The 15,207-nt window shown below is 64.9% G+C and overlaps 1 protein-coding gene across 1 annotated transcript in view; it reads left to right on the top strand.

Moving 5' to 3' along the window:
- The window catches only part of ANO1 (anoctamin 1), an 83,399-nt gene that overhangs the window by 55,162 nt on the left and 13,030 nt on the right, over positions 1-15,207 (top strand). The window contains exons 16-22 of the mRNA XM_047071601.1: positions 1,366-1,443; positions 2,433-2,507; positions 4,922-5,123; positions 5,252-5,363; positions 6,716-6,773; positions 11,862-11,962; positions 12,655-12,800. Of these exons, the coding sequence (XP_046927557.1) occupies positions 1,366-1,443; positions 2,433-2,507; positions 4,922-5,123; positions 5,252-5,363; positions 6,716-6,773; positions 11,862-11,962; positions 12,655-12,800 (772 nt within the window). The remainder of the gene's footprint in view (positions 1-1,365; positions 1,444-2,432; positions 2,508-4,921; positions 5,124-5,251; positions 5,364-6,715; positions 6,774-11,861; positions 11,963-12,654; positions 12,801-15,207) is intronic.

A 15,207-nucleotide genomic window follows, 5' to 3' on the forward strand; every position in this document is an offset into this window, starting at 1 on the left:
TCATTCAAATGGGCTGTCTCGTGTTTGCAGACTGATTTCTGGCCCACCTCTAGAGGCGTGTGGCTGTTTTCTTAGGAAGGTGTTTTACGTGCCCTGGAACAAGCCCGGAGGGCAGGGCGCTGGCCCCCATCAGCCTCCGCCTGCGGCTGGGGAAGTTTGTGTCTGTCTTGAAGGGTGGGAGGCAGACGCTCCCTGAGCCCCGCGGTCCACACTCACACCCCCCAGCCTCTGGGGCTGCTGAGGCACGCGGACGGGGTTTGCTCGCTCCGAGCGGCCAGAGGTGGCCGTTGGCACGGTCCCCTCTGGGGGATAAAGTGAGCGCACCAGAACCCTGGTCTCGGGCCACAGCTCCCGGAACGTGGCAGAAATCCGGCTTAGTCCCGCTGCACCCAGGAAGGGGGTGCGTGCTCTTGGGGTTTGAGTGGGACTCCAGTCTGCAAATAGCCACACGGGCGTGAGTCGTCACCCCAAATGAGGTCATTGTTTCAGTTAAATCAGAACGAATGCACATCCCTGTGCACGCTGCGTCTGGAGCAGGTGCCCAGCAGCTTTGATCAGCCCTGTCAGGCTCTCTCGACCTCATTTCCTTCTCCTAAAGGGAGAGGCCTGGACACCGCCGTCCAGGAAGCCCCGCAGACCTCACTGTCCGTGCAGCATCCCCCACCCCCAGCCTGTGTCGGATGTGCGGCCCCCGAGACAGTCCACCCCGTGGCTTCACGGTGGCACCTCTTAGCAATAGGCTCTGTGGCACCCGTGACATCCATTGAGGTCGCGGGACTCAACCAAGCCCCAACAGCGGATCTGGGCAGCCGTGCCAGGGGCGCCTCCCGGACCCTGTCACTCCGCCTCTTGGCTGTGATGGTGAGAACAGCAAAGGTACCTGGTTCCTTCACGCAGGGCTCTGATGGCGACCCCAGGGCCCGTAGGCTCCTGGCGGGCACACCCCGGATTTTCTCCTCGGTTTCCTTGGGCCCCTAGCGGCTACTTTATGGTTGTAATTGTTCCCCAGCTCTGGCACCAGATTCAGTTACCAGAGAAAAAGAGACCCACCCCTTACTTGGCCTATGAACTTGCACTTCTGGGCGTGGCTTCCGTCGCCGCCGTAAACCGCTCAGAGTAACCTGTCTTTGCGTGCTGCGCTCCGTGGAGACGACAGTGGCCACGTCCCCAGCGGGCGCTTCAGAGCCTTGCCAGCCTTTCCCCGCTGAGGCCATAGCGAAAGCCCGGTCTCCCGTCCCCGACCTTTGCTGCCATCTCTTACTGGTTGCAAACGCTCAGAACCCGAATCGGCCTGGCCCCCGCGGCCTCCGAGCCTCGTCGCGCTTCACCCCAAGGTGCTCTCTTGTTCCCTCCACCCGCCCCCAGAAGCGCCGGCATATTCCAGAGGAGTCCACAAACAAATGGAAGCAGAGGGTTAAGACAGCCATGGCAGGGGTGAAATTGGTACTTTTCTGTTTCGGGGGCAACGCGAGTCTTGACTTGTTTGCCGACGACCAAAGTCCGTTGTGTGTTTCCTCCACGAAGTCTGTTGTGTTCTTTTCTTTAACGCTCACGTTCACGCCTCTTTGCCTTCCTTCCACACCCGTCGAGCCGTGCCCGTGTGTGTTGAGATGTCACTGCATGGCTCCAGTGGGTCTGCGTGGGGGGGGGGCGGGGAGGGGGCTCCGGCCTTGCCTGGAGCTCGTGAGTCCTGCTTGTCACGGCTGCCTGCCAGCGGTTGTCGCGTTTCCATTAACACGCATGCCACCCGGCCCCGGAGCGCACGGCGTCCCGTGCGGCGCCCTCGCCAGCGTCGTCTGACCTGATACGTGTGTGTCCCCGTCCCGAAACCCGCCCCCGTTCTCGGAACCTCGTGGGTTGGTGACCAGCTGCTGCTACTCACGGGCCCGCCAGACGGGGCCGTCCCTGAGCCAGGGAGCCTTGGGGCCACGAGTCGCCGCGGTTCGCCATTGCTACGCGGCAACAAGCGTTTTTACCTTGGAATGCTAGTTGCCTGTTTCGGCTTGCCCTGCAGAGGGAAAAATAACTCTTATGGTCTGGGTGGCAGAGGGCGAGACCTCTTAGATCTTCTCGCCTTCCACGGGAGACTTTGGCCGCAGACGCAGGCTTCTTCTCCCAGACGTGGGCCTAAGCGCCTCCTTTAGAAAGGTGTTTGGGTCTGTTACGCCCTGGACGCAGACGAACCACCTTTTTAAACGCTATTTTTTCTGTCACATGACATCGTCTGATAGGTGGTAAGACCCCAGGCCCCTCCTTGGACGCTAGGCGTCTGCTTTCACGCATCACCCGCAAGCTTTTTTTTTTTTTTTTCAAAGGTGTTCTGAGTATTTCTGTCTGTCCAAGTCGTTCACCCATGCCCCACCGCGCGCGCACAGACTTCTCTCCTCCGCGACGGTTCCCACCAGGTGACCCAACATTGTTTCCTGTTGTAGACAGACAAGGTGAAGCTGACCTGGAGAGATCGGTTCCCAGCCTACGTCACCAACTTGGTCTCCATTGTCTTCATGGTAAGTTCCGGAAGGCTGAGGCGGGAGAGGTCAGGGAGGCCCACGGGGAGAGGTGTGTGCTCGCCCAGACCAGAGCCGGCTATCAACATGACATTTGCTCCCGTCCCAGGGTGCAGGGTGGGGGGAGGCCCCGAGTGATGGGAGGGGACCAGGATTCCGCAGAGACCCCAGGGGACCCACGGGCCCCGGGGTACACGGTCCCCGGCACACGGCTTTCGCTCCCAGAGTGACACGTTTACGCCATTAGTCGTTCAAACCTAAAATTTTACCCCTGTGGAGACAAAACTGGGTGGGGTTTTTTGGGTTTTTTTTTTTTTTTTAAGAAAATCATGAAATAAATAATGCACAGACAGAACAAGAATCAGAACAGTGCTGTTGAAGCAGCTACGTCTTGGCCAGAGCCCTCCCGCCTCCCAGGCAGCCACCTCGCCAAGGGTCTGTCACTCCGGGCTCATCAACGCTGCTGATTTAAATCAGCCAACACCCTGGCTCTCTTTGGGGGTTTTCACCCCACATGAGTTGGGTCTCATCCCCAGAAGGCCTCGGCCCCCGGCTAGCTGCTCTTTGATCCTCCCCGAGAGGTCAGGGCCACCTGCGGGCACTGTACAAAGGACCGGCCCCTTGCCCAGCTTTACATTAGAGTCTCACACGGCCCCCAGCCCTGTGGGCTGATACCCAGGGGCCTGGGGTTGGCCGCCGTGGACCGGACCGGTGCTGAGTGCATATCCAGCGGCCTGAGGGCCTTGCGGGGCGTCTCTCACTGAGTCCTGGAAACCTGCCTGGCCTGATACCTCCCCCTCCTGCTGATGAGGACACAGGCCACGGGGCTCGTCCCTCCCCCCAGGCCACCAGGCAGGAGGTGGTAGGCCCAGGTGCCACTCAGGCATCCTGTCCCCAGAGCCCCCCTGCTCTGTGTGAACCCAACTGGAGGTGGGGGGGCGTGCCTTTGTCCCTCATGGATGAATCAGCCACGGCTCTGTCCCCCGCCCAGGAGCTTCATTCACCGAGTACACGCTGGTTGAGTGCGCCCCCACGTTCCTGGTCCCGGGAAAGCCAGTGTGAACATGCCGGCTAGACCCCCGTGGCCCTTTTGACCCAGAGGGGGGATCGCCCGCGGGCAGCGAGACCGTTGTGGGGGCGCACAGCCCCTTGGCAGGGAGAGGGGGACACCCTCCCCACTGAGTCATCCTGCGGGCCAGCTGCCCTGTCCCCACCTCCACGTGCTGCCTGGGGCCGTCTCTGGGGCCGGGTGGTGCCCTCACCTGGGTGGGGCCCTTTGGCAGGAGAGAGGGAGTTTCCGAGGAAAGCCCTCATTCCCGGGGCTGGCCGGGGAACTCAGTCAGGGTGTGGCGTGGGCTGCAGAAGCTTCCTGAGCGGGGCGTGGTCACCACCGGGCACCCACAGATGTGTGCAGAGCGAAGTTTAAAACAGGAGCTTTCCTAGATTTCTGATGGCTGCAGCCTTGCTCGGGGGGGGGGGGGGGAGGGGGGGAAGCCACAAGTTTTCCAGGCTGTGACCTGAGACACAGAGGACAGCCCCACGCCTCTGCAGGACGGTCCCAGTCCCGGGAGCCATGAGGGACCAGCCTAACCGGGCAGGGCCTGCCCTCCCCACCCTTAACGGGAAGAAGTGACACGGGTCACGCAGAAGGGAACGGAAAAAGCACAGAGCCTGGCCCACAGGTGGAGTTGGGCTTGGTCCACAGCCGGGCTCAGCCACCCTCCTTCTCAGTGCGTCCTTGGGGTGGGGGGGGATCCTCAGTGCGTCCCTGGGGTGGGGGGGATCCTCAGTGCGTCCCTGGGGTGGGGGGGGAGCTGCCTGTGTCCTCCTGCCAGTGCAGGACAGCTTGAGAGCAAAGATGGAATCATCCGTGGGGAGTTAGGGCCTCTGAGGAAAAGGAAGAGGAACCCAGAGCCCCACACGGACTAAAGTCACCATCCCAGCCAGCGCACCCCCCCCCCGCCCCCGCCTCGGTTACCGAACGCCTCCTGCTCAGGGCCACGCTGTGGGCAGAACCTCCCCCCCCAAGTCAGCCTGGCTCGCACACACCAGGCCAGCCCCCGGGGTTCCAACCACCCTGTGCCCTGGTGGGGTCCGTGGGTGGGGAAGGAGGCACGGTGCCCCACGGCAGGTGGCGGAGAGACCCCGTGAATGTCAGGCTGGGTGGACTCACCTGGTGAATCCCGGCTCGAGCTGGGTGACCTGGCCTGCTTACCCAGCCTCTCCGAACTCAGTGCCTTTTTTCAGAAAACAGAAACCAGTCCCTCGTTCATCTGTCCGTGAAGATTGGCCAGCCTAGAGCCCTGGCGTCGAGAGGGTGACAGGAGCCCATGTCTGTGTCGAACCTGAATTGCTGTAGGCTTGGGGCTGGAGCTAGGCGTGTGGGGGTCTGACGGGACCTCCTCCCCCCGCAGATTGCCGTGACCTTCGCCATCGTCCTGGGAGTCATCATCTACAGGATCTCCACCGCAGCCGCCTTAGCCATGAACTCCTCCCCGTCCGTGCGGTCCAACATCCGGGTCACGGTCACGGCCACCGCGGTCATCATCAACCTGGTGGTCATCATCCTCCTGGACGAGGTCTACGGCTGCATAGCCAGGTGGCTCACCAAGATTGGTGAGTGCGCGCCCCAGGCGACCGTGGCCGCCTTCCCGCTGTGGGGCCTTGGGCTGGCCCCTCACCCTCTCTGGGCTTCACTCACGTGAGAGGGGAATACGTGGTCACGTGCATCTCACCCCTGCTAGAAGTCCCAAAGACGGAGAAGAGCTTCGAGGAGAGGCTGATCTTCAAGGCTTTCCTGCTGAAGTTCGTGAATTCCTACACCCCCATCTTTTACGTGGCTTTCTTCAAAGGCAGGTAGGGACTTCAGTTACTGAAACTCACGGTCTCTCCCAACACGGTCCTCCCGGTGCAGGAGAGACTCTCCTCCCCATCTCCCTGCAGGCCGGAGGCCAGGGCCCAGGGCAGAGCGGTCAGTGTGGTTCTCACTGCCACCGAGCCCATGGAGAGACCTGGCTTCTACAGGGGTGCCAGACACCAGGGACCCCAGGAAGCAGAGACCCCAGACAGCAGGGACCCGGGGCAGGAGGGACCCCAGGCAGGAGGGACCCCGGACGGGAGGGACCCCAGACACCAGGGACCCCAGGCAGGAGGGACCCCAGACGGGAGGGACCCCAGACACCAGGGACCCCAGGCAGGAGGGACCCCAGACGGGAGGGACCCCGGGCAGGAGGGACCCCAGACAGCAGGGACCCCAGACGGGAGGGACCCCAGGCAGGAGGGACCCCAGACAGCAGGGACCCCAGACAGGAGGGACCCCGGGCAGGAGGGACCCCAGGCAGGAGGGACCCCAGACGGGAGGGACCCCGGGCAGGAGGGACCCCAGACAGCAGGGACCCCAGACAGGAGGGACTCTGGGCAGGAGGGACCCCAGACAGGAGGGACCCCGGGAACCAGGGACCCCGGGCAGCAGGGACCCTCGACAACAGGACCCCAGGCAGCGGAGCCCTGGGCAGTGAGCTCCAGGTGCCCTCACAGGGGGGCGGGATGACTGGAGAGGATTAGGGTTGCAGGAGAAGGTAGGAGAAGGGCAGTCATGGCCAGCTTGCTGTTCCAGCTAGTGGTGTGGCAAACCCTGTGCCGGGACCCTCTGAGCCACCCTGGGCTCGGAGGGGCTTGTGGCCCACCCCCCAAGACTCCCCAGCACCCCTCCTGCCAGGAGCTAGCGGGTGTGATCCCAGAACTCCTCCAAAGGCTTCTTCCTCAGCATCGTGTGATTTAGTGGCCACCGTCCCATGCCAGAGCCCAGCCAAGGGGTCCAGGCTCCCCTGAGATCATGCATGACAACGGGGCAGGACCTGAGAGGTCTCCGCCCTGAACGTCCTGCGGGAGGCCGAGAAGCTGCCTCAGGGACCTCCCCTCCCCCACCCGACTTGACCGTGGCAGGTGGAACGGTCTGCCCTCCAGCTGCTTCGCCTCAGTTCCCCACCCCCACCCTGCTGCCCGGGGCTGGAGTGGGGGGGCCTTCCCTCTGGGTTTCCCTCTGAAGTTCCGTCTCGTCCCACCCCCGTGGGTTTGGGAGTAATACACAGCACGGCAGTCCTGGCTCAGCCTGGGGGTGTGCTCGGGGGGGGGGTGGTGGGATCCAGCCCCCTCCTCGGGGTCTCCCCGTGCTGCCCCTCCTCTCCCACTGCCCCCCCTCGTTGCAGGTTTGTCGGCCGCCCGGGTGACTACGTGTACATTTTCCGTTCTTTCCGGATGGAGGAGGTAACTGACCCCGTGTTCTGTTCTCCTTCCCCGGTTGTGTCCCCACGGCAGACTCGGCAGAAGCAGATGTTGTCAAGTAGTGTTTCCCTCCTTCTTGGGGGAGTCCTTTTCGGCTGCCCGGCCGCTGGGGTGGGGTTTTGCTCTCACTTGGTGTGTCCATGTAGGATCACCCCCAAAGGAGAGACCAAAGAACGATGCCAGTTGTATTTCCCCCCCCTTTTCTAGCATCTAGAATGTTTTTGTCTCTGGTTAGAATGGATTCGTGGGGGAGAAACAGACCTGAGCTTCATTGTTTGACTTTAACATAGAAAGGCCCACCTCTCTCCCCTAAATCTGTGCTGGTGACCTTTGGCTTTTGCTTGGCCGGTCCAGCCACCGTGGGTCTGGTTAGCGCACCTGCCACTCAGTTGGCTCCTGCAGCCCCGTCAGACCAAGCCGGGGCCCCAGGGCCGCCCGTGGCTCAGGCCTCGGGAACAGTCAGCCAGTTTAATGCCCAGGATAATTCAGCTTATTGGAAAACAAGGGATAGGTCTTCTGATAAAGACCCTGTGAAACACGGTAGAGAGCATGGGGGTGGGCTTCAGGTACAGGGTGATCTGGCTGCCCAGGGCACAGCCTAGAGGTTCAGCCCCCTGAGTGCCGGCCCCTGAACGTCCCAAGACATGCAGTAACATGTTTGCAAAAGGACCGTGAAGCGATCTCCCCTTCTATGACTCGTTCTTTACGTAAATGATACCCTGCCAAATTCTTTAATAGTCGCAGGAATTGGAGAAATGCCTTTGTAAAACGAATAGAGCAAAGGACATCATTTTTTAGATGAAATTGTGGCTCTCCAACATAAATTCTGTGGTAACAGTGTAAAAAATGTTGTCCTGGGCCTATAGAGGGGTCAGCTCTGCCCCAGAGGGCCGCCCCGTGTCCCGTGAGCTCTCTTCACTTGGACAAGCGAAGCTTCTGGTCCGTCACCTGCCAGCCCATCACCCAGCCTAAGGCGGTTGGCGCAGGCCCAGCAAGGACAGGGGACAGGGACGTTAGACCTCAGAGGGGTGGCCAGCTGCCTCACCACGTGGCTTGCCAACTACACAGGCCCCGGCCTGCCGCGGCCACACGGGGACTGTAGATGGACAGTGGTTCATGGGACCAGGCCGCTGTAGCCAAAGACCACAGATCAGGTGGCCCCGAAACAACAGGAATGTATGTTCTCTCACGGTTCTAGAGCCCAGAAGCCCAAATCAAGTAGCCAGCAGGGCTGTGCTCCCTTTGAGGGCTCAGGAGCGGGCTCTCCAGGCCTCTGTCCCGACATCCTCGGCTGGCCCTCCAATCTCTGTGTCTTCAGACAGTCTTCTGTGTATCTGTGTGTTTTCTCTTCTCACGAGGACACCAGTGACGGGATCAGGGCCCACCTGCTACAGCGTGACCTCGTCTTAACTCGGTCACGTCTACAAAGACCCTTTTTCCAACTGAGGTCATACTCTGTGGTTCTGGGGGTTACGATGCGGACATATCTCTGTGAAAGACACATTCAACCCACAACATGAGGGCTGACCTCCCCTCGCTGGGGGCTGCGGCCGTCTCTCCAGGATGGGCAGGGGCAGGGGGGCCTGATGCCCCTGCTGTCTGTCCTGCAGTGGCGGGGGGGGGGGGTCTGATGCACCTGCTCTCTGTCCCCCAGTGGGGGAGGGGCTGACGCACCTGCTGTCTGTCCGGCAGTGGGGGTGGGGGGGCCTGATGCACCTCCTCTCTGTCCCCCAGTGGGGGAGGGGCTGACGCACCTGCTCTCTGTCCCCCAGTGGGGGAGGGGCTGACGCACCTGCTCTCTGTCCCCCAGTGGGGGAGGGGCTGACGCACCTGCTCTCTGTCCCGCAGTGGGGGGGGGGCTGATGCACCTTGATGCACCTGCTCTCTGTCCCCCAGTGGGGGGGGGGCTGACGCACCTGCTCTCTGTCCCGCAGTGGGGGAGGGGCTGACGCACCTGCTCTCTGTCCCCCAGTGGGGGGGGGCTGACGCACCTGCTCTCTGTCCCGCAGTGGGGGGGGGCTGACGCACCTGCTCTCTGTCCCCCAGTGGGGGTGTGGGGGCCTGATGTACCTGCTCTCTGTCCCGCAGTGGGGGGGGGGGGGCTGATGCACCTGCTGTCCGTCCGGCAGTGGGGGTGGGGGGGCCTGATGTACCTGCTCTCTGTCCCGCAGTGGGGTGGGAGTAGGGCTGATGTACCTCCTCTCTGTCCCCCAGTGGGGGAGGGGCTAACGCACCTCCTCTCTGTCCCCCAGTGGGGGAGGGGCTGACGCACCTCCTCTCTGTCCCCCAGTGGGGGAGGGGCTGATACACCTGCTCTCTGTCCCCCAGTGGGGGAGGGGCTGATGCACCTGCTGTCCGTCCCGCAGTGGGGGGGGGGCTGACGCACCTGCTCTCCGTCCCGCAGTTGGGGGGGGCTGACGCACCTGCTCTCTGGCCCCCAGTAGGGGAGGGGCTGACGCACCTGCTCTCTGTCCCCCAGTGGGGGAGGGGCTGACGCATCTGCTCTCTGTCCCCCAGTGGGGGAGGGGCTGACGCACCTGCTCTCTGTCCCGCAGTGGGGGAGGGGCTGACGCACCTGCTCTCTGTCCCGCAGTGGGGGGGGGGCTGACGCACCTGCTCTCTGTCCCCCAGTGGGGGGGGGGCTGACGCACCTGCTCTCTGTCCCGCAGTGGGGGGGGGGGGGGCTGACGCACCTGCTCTCTGTCCCGCAGTGGGGGGGGGGGGGCTGACGCACCTGCTCTCTGTCCCGCAGTGGGGGAGGGGCTGACGCACCTGCTCTCTGTCCCGCAGTGGGGGGGGGGGGCTGACGCACCTGCTCTCTGTCCCGCAGTGGGGGGGGGGGGGGCTGACGCACCTGCTCTCTGTCCCGCAGTGGGGGAGAGGCTGACGCACCTGCTCTCTGTCCCGCAGTGGGGGGGGGGGGGGCTGACGCACCTGCTCTCTGTCCCGCAGTGGGGGGGGGGGGGGCTGACGCACCTCCTCTCTGTCCCGCAGTGGGGGGGGGGCTGACGCACCTGCTCTCTGTCCCGCAGTGGGGGAGGGGCTGACGCACCTCCTCTCTGTCCCGCAGTGGGGGAGGGGCTGACGCACCTGCTGTCTGTCCCCCAGTGGGGGAGGGGCTGACGCACCTCCTCTCTGTCCCCCAGTGGGGGTGGGGGGGCCTGATGCACCTCCTCTCTGTCCCCCAGTGGGGGAGGGGCTGACGCACCTGCTGTCTGTCCCCCAGTGGGGGAGGGGCTGACGCACCTGCTGTCTGTCCGGCAGTGGGGGTGGGGGGGCCTGATACACCTGCTCTCTGTCCCGCAGTGGGGGGGGGGGGGTTCTGATGCACCTCCTCTCTGTCCCCCAGTGGGGGAGGGGCTAATGCACCTGCTCTCTGTCCCCCAGTGGGGGAGGGGCTAACGCACCTCCTCTCTGTCCCCCAGTGGGGGAGGGGCTAACGCACCTGCTCTCTGTCCCCCAGTGGGGGAGGGGCTAACGCACCTCCTCTCTGTCCCCCAGTGGGGGAGGGGCTGATGCACCTGCTCTCTGTCCCCCAGTGGGGGAGGGGCTGACGCACCTGCTCTCTGTCCCGCAGTGGGGGGGGGGGGGGCTGATGCACCTTGATGCACCTCCTCTCTGTCCCCCAGTGGGGGAGGGGCTGACGCACCTGCTCTCTGTCCCGCAGTGGGGGGGGGGCTGACGCACCTGCTCTCTGTCCCGCAGTGGGGGGGGGCTGACGCACCTGCTCTCTGTCCCGCAGTGGGGGGGGGCTGACGCACCTGCTGTCTGTCCCGCAGTGGGGGGGGGGGCTGACGCACCTGCTCTCTGTCCCGCAGTGGGGGGGGGCTGATGCACCTTGATGCACCTCCTCTCTGTCCCCCAGTGGGGGAGGGGCTGACGCACCTGCTGTCTGTCCCCCAGTGGGGGAGGGGCTGACGCACCTGCTGTCTGTCCGGCAGTGGGGGTGGGGGGGCCTGATACACCTGCTCTCTGTCCCGCAGTGGGGGGGGGGTTCTGATGCACCTCCTCTCTGTCCCCCAGTGGGGGAGGGGCTAACGCACCTGCTCTCTGTCCCCCAGTGGGGGAGGGGCTAACGCACCTCCTCTCTGTCCCCCAGTGGGGGAGGGGCTGATGCACCTGCTCTCTGTCCCCCAGTGGGGGAGGGGCTGACGCACCTGCTCTCTGTCCCGCAGTGGGGGGGGGGGGGGCTGATGCACCTTGATGCACCTCCTCTCTGTCCCCCAGTGGGGGAGGGGCTGACGCACCTGCTCTCTGTCCCGCAGTGGGGGGGGGGCTGACGCACCTGCTCTCTGTCCCGCAGTGGGGGGGGGGGGCTGACGCACCTGCTCTCTGTCCCGCAGTGGGGGGGGGCTGATGCACCTTGATGCACCTCCTCTCTGTCCCCCAGTGGGGGAGGGGCTGACGCACCTGCTCTCTGTCCCGCAGTGGGGGGGGGGGCTGACGCACCTGCTCTCTGTCCCGCAGTGGGGGGGGGGGGGCTGGTGCACCTCCTCTCTGTCCCCCAGTGGGGGAGGGGCTGACGCACCTGCTCTCTGTCTCGCAGTGGGGGGGGGGCTGACGCATCTGCTCTCTGTCCCGCAGTGGGGGAGGGGCTGACGCACCTGCTCTCTGTCCCGCAGTGGGGGGGGGGGCTGATGCACCTTGATGCACCTCCTCTCTGTCCCCCAGTGGGGGAGGGGCTGACGCACCTGCTCTCTGTCCCGCAGTGGGGGAGGGGCTGACGCACCTCCTCTCTGTCCCGCAGTGGGGGAGGGGCTGACGCACCTGCTGTCTGTCCCCCAGTGGGGGAGGGGCTGACGCACCTCCTCTCTGTCCCCCAGTGGGGGTGGGGGGGCCTGATGCACCTCCTCTCTGTCCCCCAGTGGGGGAGGGGCTGACGCACCTGCTGTCTGTCCCCCAGTGGGGGAGGGGCTGACGCACCTGCTGTCTGTCCGGCAGTGGGGGTGGGGGGGCCTGATACACCTGCTCTCTGTCCCGCAGTGGGGGGGGGGGCTGATGCACCTTGATGCACCTCCTCTCTGTCCCCCAGTGGGGGAGGGGCTGACGCACCTGCTGTCTGTCCCGCAGTGTGCCCCCGGGGGCTGCCTGATGGAGCTCTGTATCCAGCTCAGCATCATCATGTTGGGCAAGCAGCTCATTCAAAACAACCTGTTTGAGATCGGCATCCCGTGAGTAGCGTGTGGCCCCGGGTCCGAGAAGAGCGGGGGGCGGGGGATGGGGCCCTATGGGGCCCCGGGGGGGCTCTGGGATGGTCTGAGCGAGCGACAGGTGGCGTGGGGTCTGGACCAGGATGGGGCACCGGGAACAGGGAGATGGGGAGGGCGGGCGGGGGGAGGCAGGGCGGAGCCACCCCGGGGGGGGGGGCCGGGGGGGGGTGGAGGCCGAGATGACCCCCTGCGCCCCAGCGGGCTGAGGATTCGGGGCGCTGACAGGCGCCCTCAGACACGCGAGCCGGCTCCTGTGATCAGCAGGTGGGCCCCCTGGAGGCTCTGTGTCCTTACCTCGTGCCCTTTGAGAGTCGCGCCCCGCTCCCTCTCCACGGCCGCCCGCCCTCTGGAGTCAGGGACACTGGACGCTTTTCAGTGACCCACGCCCCGCCCCCACCGCGCTGTCCCCTGACACCTGCCGGGCCCTTCCTGGGGCTTCGGGTGGCCGTGTGCCCTCTGTCAAAAACCAAGCGAGGACACTCGACCCCTGCCTCTGGGGGGAGGGCAGGGGAAATCCCGGACGGAGAGGCGCTCCCAGCGCGTTAGGGCTTGAAACACACACCGGCTCCGAGAATTAGAAACGCGACTCGCAGGGGACGGGCCCCGAGCCGCCTTCCCAGACACCCAGCCGCAGTGACGCCGTGTCCCCTCAGGAAGATGAAGAAGTTCATCCGCTACCTGAGGCTCAGGCGCCAGAGCCCCCCCGACCACGACGAGTACGGGAAGAAGAGGCAGCGCTACGAGGCGGATTACACGCTGGAGCCTTTCGCTGGGCTCACCCCAGAGTACATGGAGATGAGTGAGTGGGGGCCGGGCGCCTGGGGCGGGGGGGGGGGTCCCGCAGCCCCGTGCACCGGAGAGGCCCCCGGGGGGCTCAGCGGCTTGCGCGTGCGACCCTTGATCTCGGGCCGGGTCGTGATCCCCCGGCTCGTGAGCCGAGCCCCGCGTGGGGCGCAGAGCCTGCCTGGGCTTTCCTCTCCCGCTCTGCCCCGCCCCTCCTCGTGCTCTCTCTCAAGATAAAGAAGTAAACTGGAAAATGAAAGGAGATGACGCAGGGGCGGAACCATGTCACCAAGCAGCCGCGTCTCTGGACGGGAGGATACTCAGAGGTGGCACAGCACTCTGAGCGGGGCCAGAGAGAGAAGTGAGGAAAGGGCGGGTGCAGCCTGCACGGCCACCTGGAGCCCCTCGGCCCCACCTCCCCCCTCCATTCCCGCCAGACCGGCCCCCTTGCCGTTACCCAAACACTCATGCCTGCCACGGGGCCTTTGCACTAGCCGTGCCCTGCCTCCCTCATACCTGTGTGACTTACTCTGTCCCTTCAGACCCCACCAGGGGTCTTCCTGACCACATGTTTAAAGGGGCAGCCCCTGCCCTGCCAGCCGTGACCCTGGGCCTCCTCCCCTGCTCTGACACCTGGCACCAGCCGGCCTCTCAAGTCCCCGTCGTGCCTTCGCCTCTATCCCCCGGCGGAGTAAGGGAAGTCCTGTGACAGCAGGACCCTTTTTTCTCTTCACGGCCGTTCCCCCTACACCTAGAACGGATCCCGGCAGGCAGGGGTGACCCTCCTCCCGGACCCCAGGGCTGAGACTAGACAGGCCCACGGCGGTCCTCCGAGGTGTATGGTGGGCACTCGTACATGTGCGTTTGGAGAATAGACAAGCAAAGGTGGTCAGGGAGACCCCGGCAGAGGGGTCCCAGAGTGGAGGGCCCCTGGCCACCACGGACAGCACGTTTTAAATGCCGGCTCCGGGACCAGGTCTGTGCAGGGTGGGACCCGGGACCTAGCCTTGGTAACAGATACCCGAACAAGGCAGTGTGGCCCCCTCGAGTGCCCCTCTCCTGCTAGCTCAGTGTCCTACCCAGCTCCCCTGACGATTTGTCAAGAAGCACCTCGCCGTTGACTCAGAAGGAAAAGCGCGTTAAGACTTTGAAAACTGGAGACGGTGCCGTGTTCAGATCCCATTCTCTTTTCTCCTGCAACGAAATCCAAGATGAACCAGAGACGGTCGGGGGGTTCCCTCGCCCTCGTGGACCTCCGTGGACCCCCATGGGCCTGCTCCCTCCCTGGCTGTCTAGTCTCAGCCCTGGGGTCCGGGAGGAGGGTCACCCCTGCCTGCCTGAGGCCAGCGGGAGACCAGGCAGCGAGAGAAGTGGCCCGTCACCGGCTGGGAGACAGGTGCCCCCCCAGATTTGGATTCCCGGGGCGGCCGGAGGTTACGTCCCACTTTCCTGTTGGGTACGGTAAGACCCTGGGGCAGGCCCCTGCCCGCCCGGGGAGCGGCCCGCCCTGTGGCCCACGCCGTACCCGCTGCCGGTCTCCTCCTGGAGGACGGACCCCCCGAACGCCTGTGGCACACAACGCCCGAGACCGGAAGGAAGGCGCAGCTGGGAGCCCAGCCCCAAGCCACCACCGGCTCCCCTGCCCGCTTCGAGATCCACCAACAGGAGGCAGCACCGGGCGGGAGCGGGGACCCCACGGCCTCGGGCACCAGCAGCCCACACGGGGCCCACAGCCAAGCTCGTCTGAGGCCTCCGTCACCTCTAGAGCCGCCTTCAGGCAAGGCCACGTCCATACAAGCGTCCCGCGGAGGCCCCCGGGCCCAGGGAGAAGCCAGCGGCCCGGCTCCCAGACGGAGGCTCCCCTGGGGCCCCCACCTGCGGCGCTAACAATGGCCACACTCAGCCTGCCGGGCACACGGTGACATTCTGCCGGCTTCCTTGTTTACCGCCTGGCAGCCAGGGCCCTTGGACATACTGTACAGTTCCTGAACCGGCCTCCCCCGTTCGGTTCCGTGCAGCAACCTTTACCTGACCTCTCCCCGGAGCCCGGCTCCGCGCTGGCCGCGGCGCCCGCGGGCGAAGCCCCACCGCCGGCTTGCTGACCGTGAGGGTGATGGGCAAGAGGAGGGACACGAGGCGGACCGTCCTGGACAATGGGCCCCGCCAGCTCCCCGAGGCCCCATGGGAGGGGACGACGGGGCTCTGGGAGACCAGGGGTGGTGGCGGGACCCCTGGCTGCTCAGGACTGCCCCCGCCAGGCCCTTGCCAGCCCAGGCACGGCAAGGGCACCGAGGCTGGGCCTTCCTGCGCACGGGGCCTTTTCCCCGTGATCTGTTAGGATGAGATGTTCGATAAGCGAGTGCATACCCGTTATTCTGGGGTCAACACTGAGGGCCAGAGCAAAATGTGGAATCTTCCCTACA

Source organism: Lynx rufus, unplaced genomic scaffold (genome assembly GCF_022079265.1).
Source record: "Lynx rufus isolate CCGP_SWC_20201006 ecotype Redwood Valley unplaced genomic scaffold, mLynRuf1.p SCAF_9, whole genome shotgun sequence".
NCBI classification, from domain to species: domain Eukaryota; kingdom Metazoa; phylum Chordata; class Mammalia; order Carnivora; family Felidae; genus Lynx; species Lynx rufus.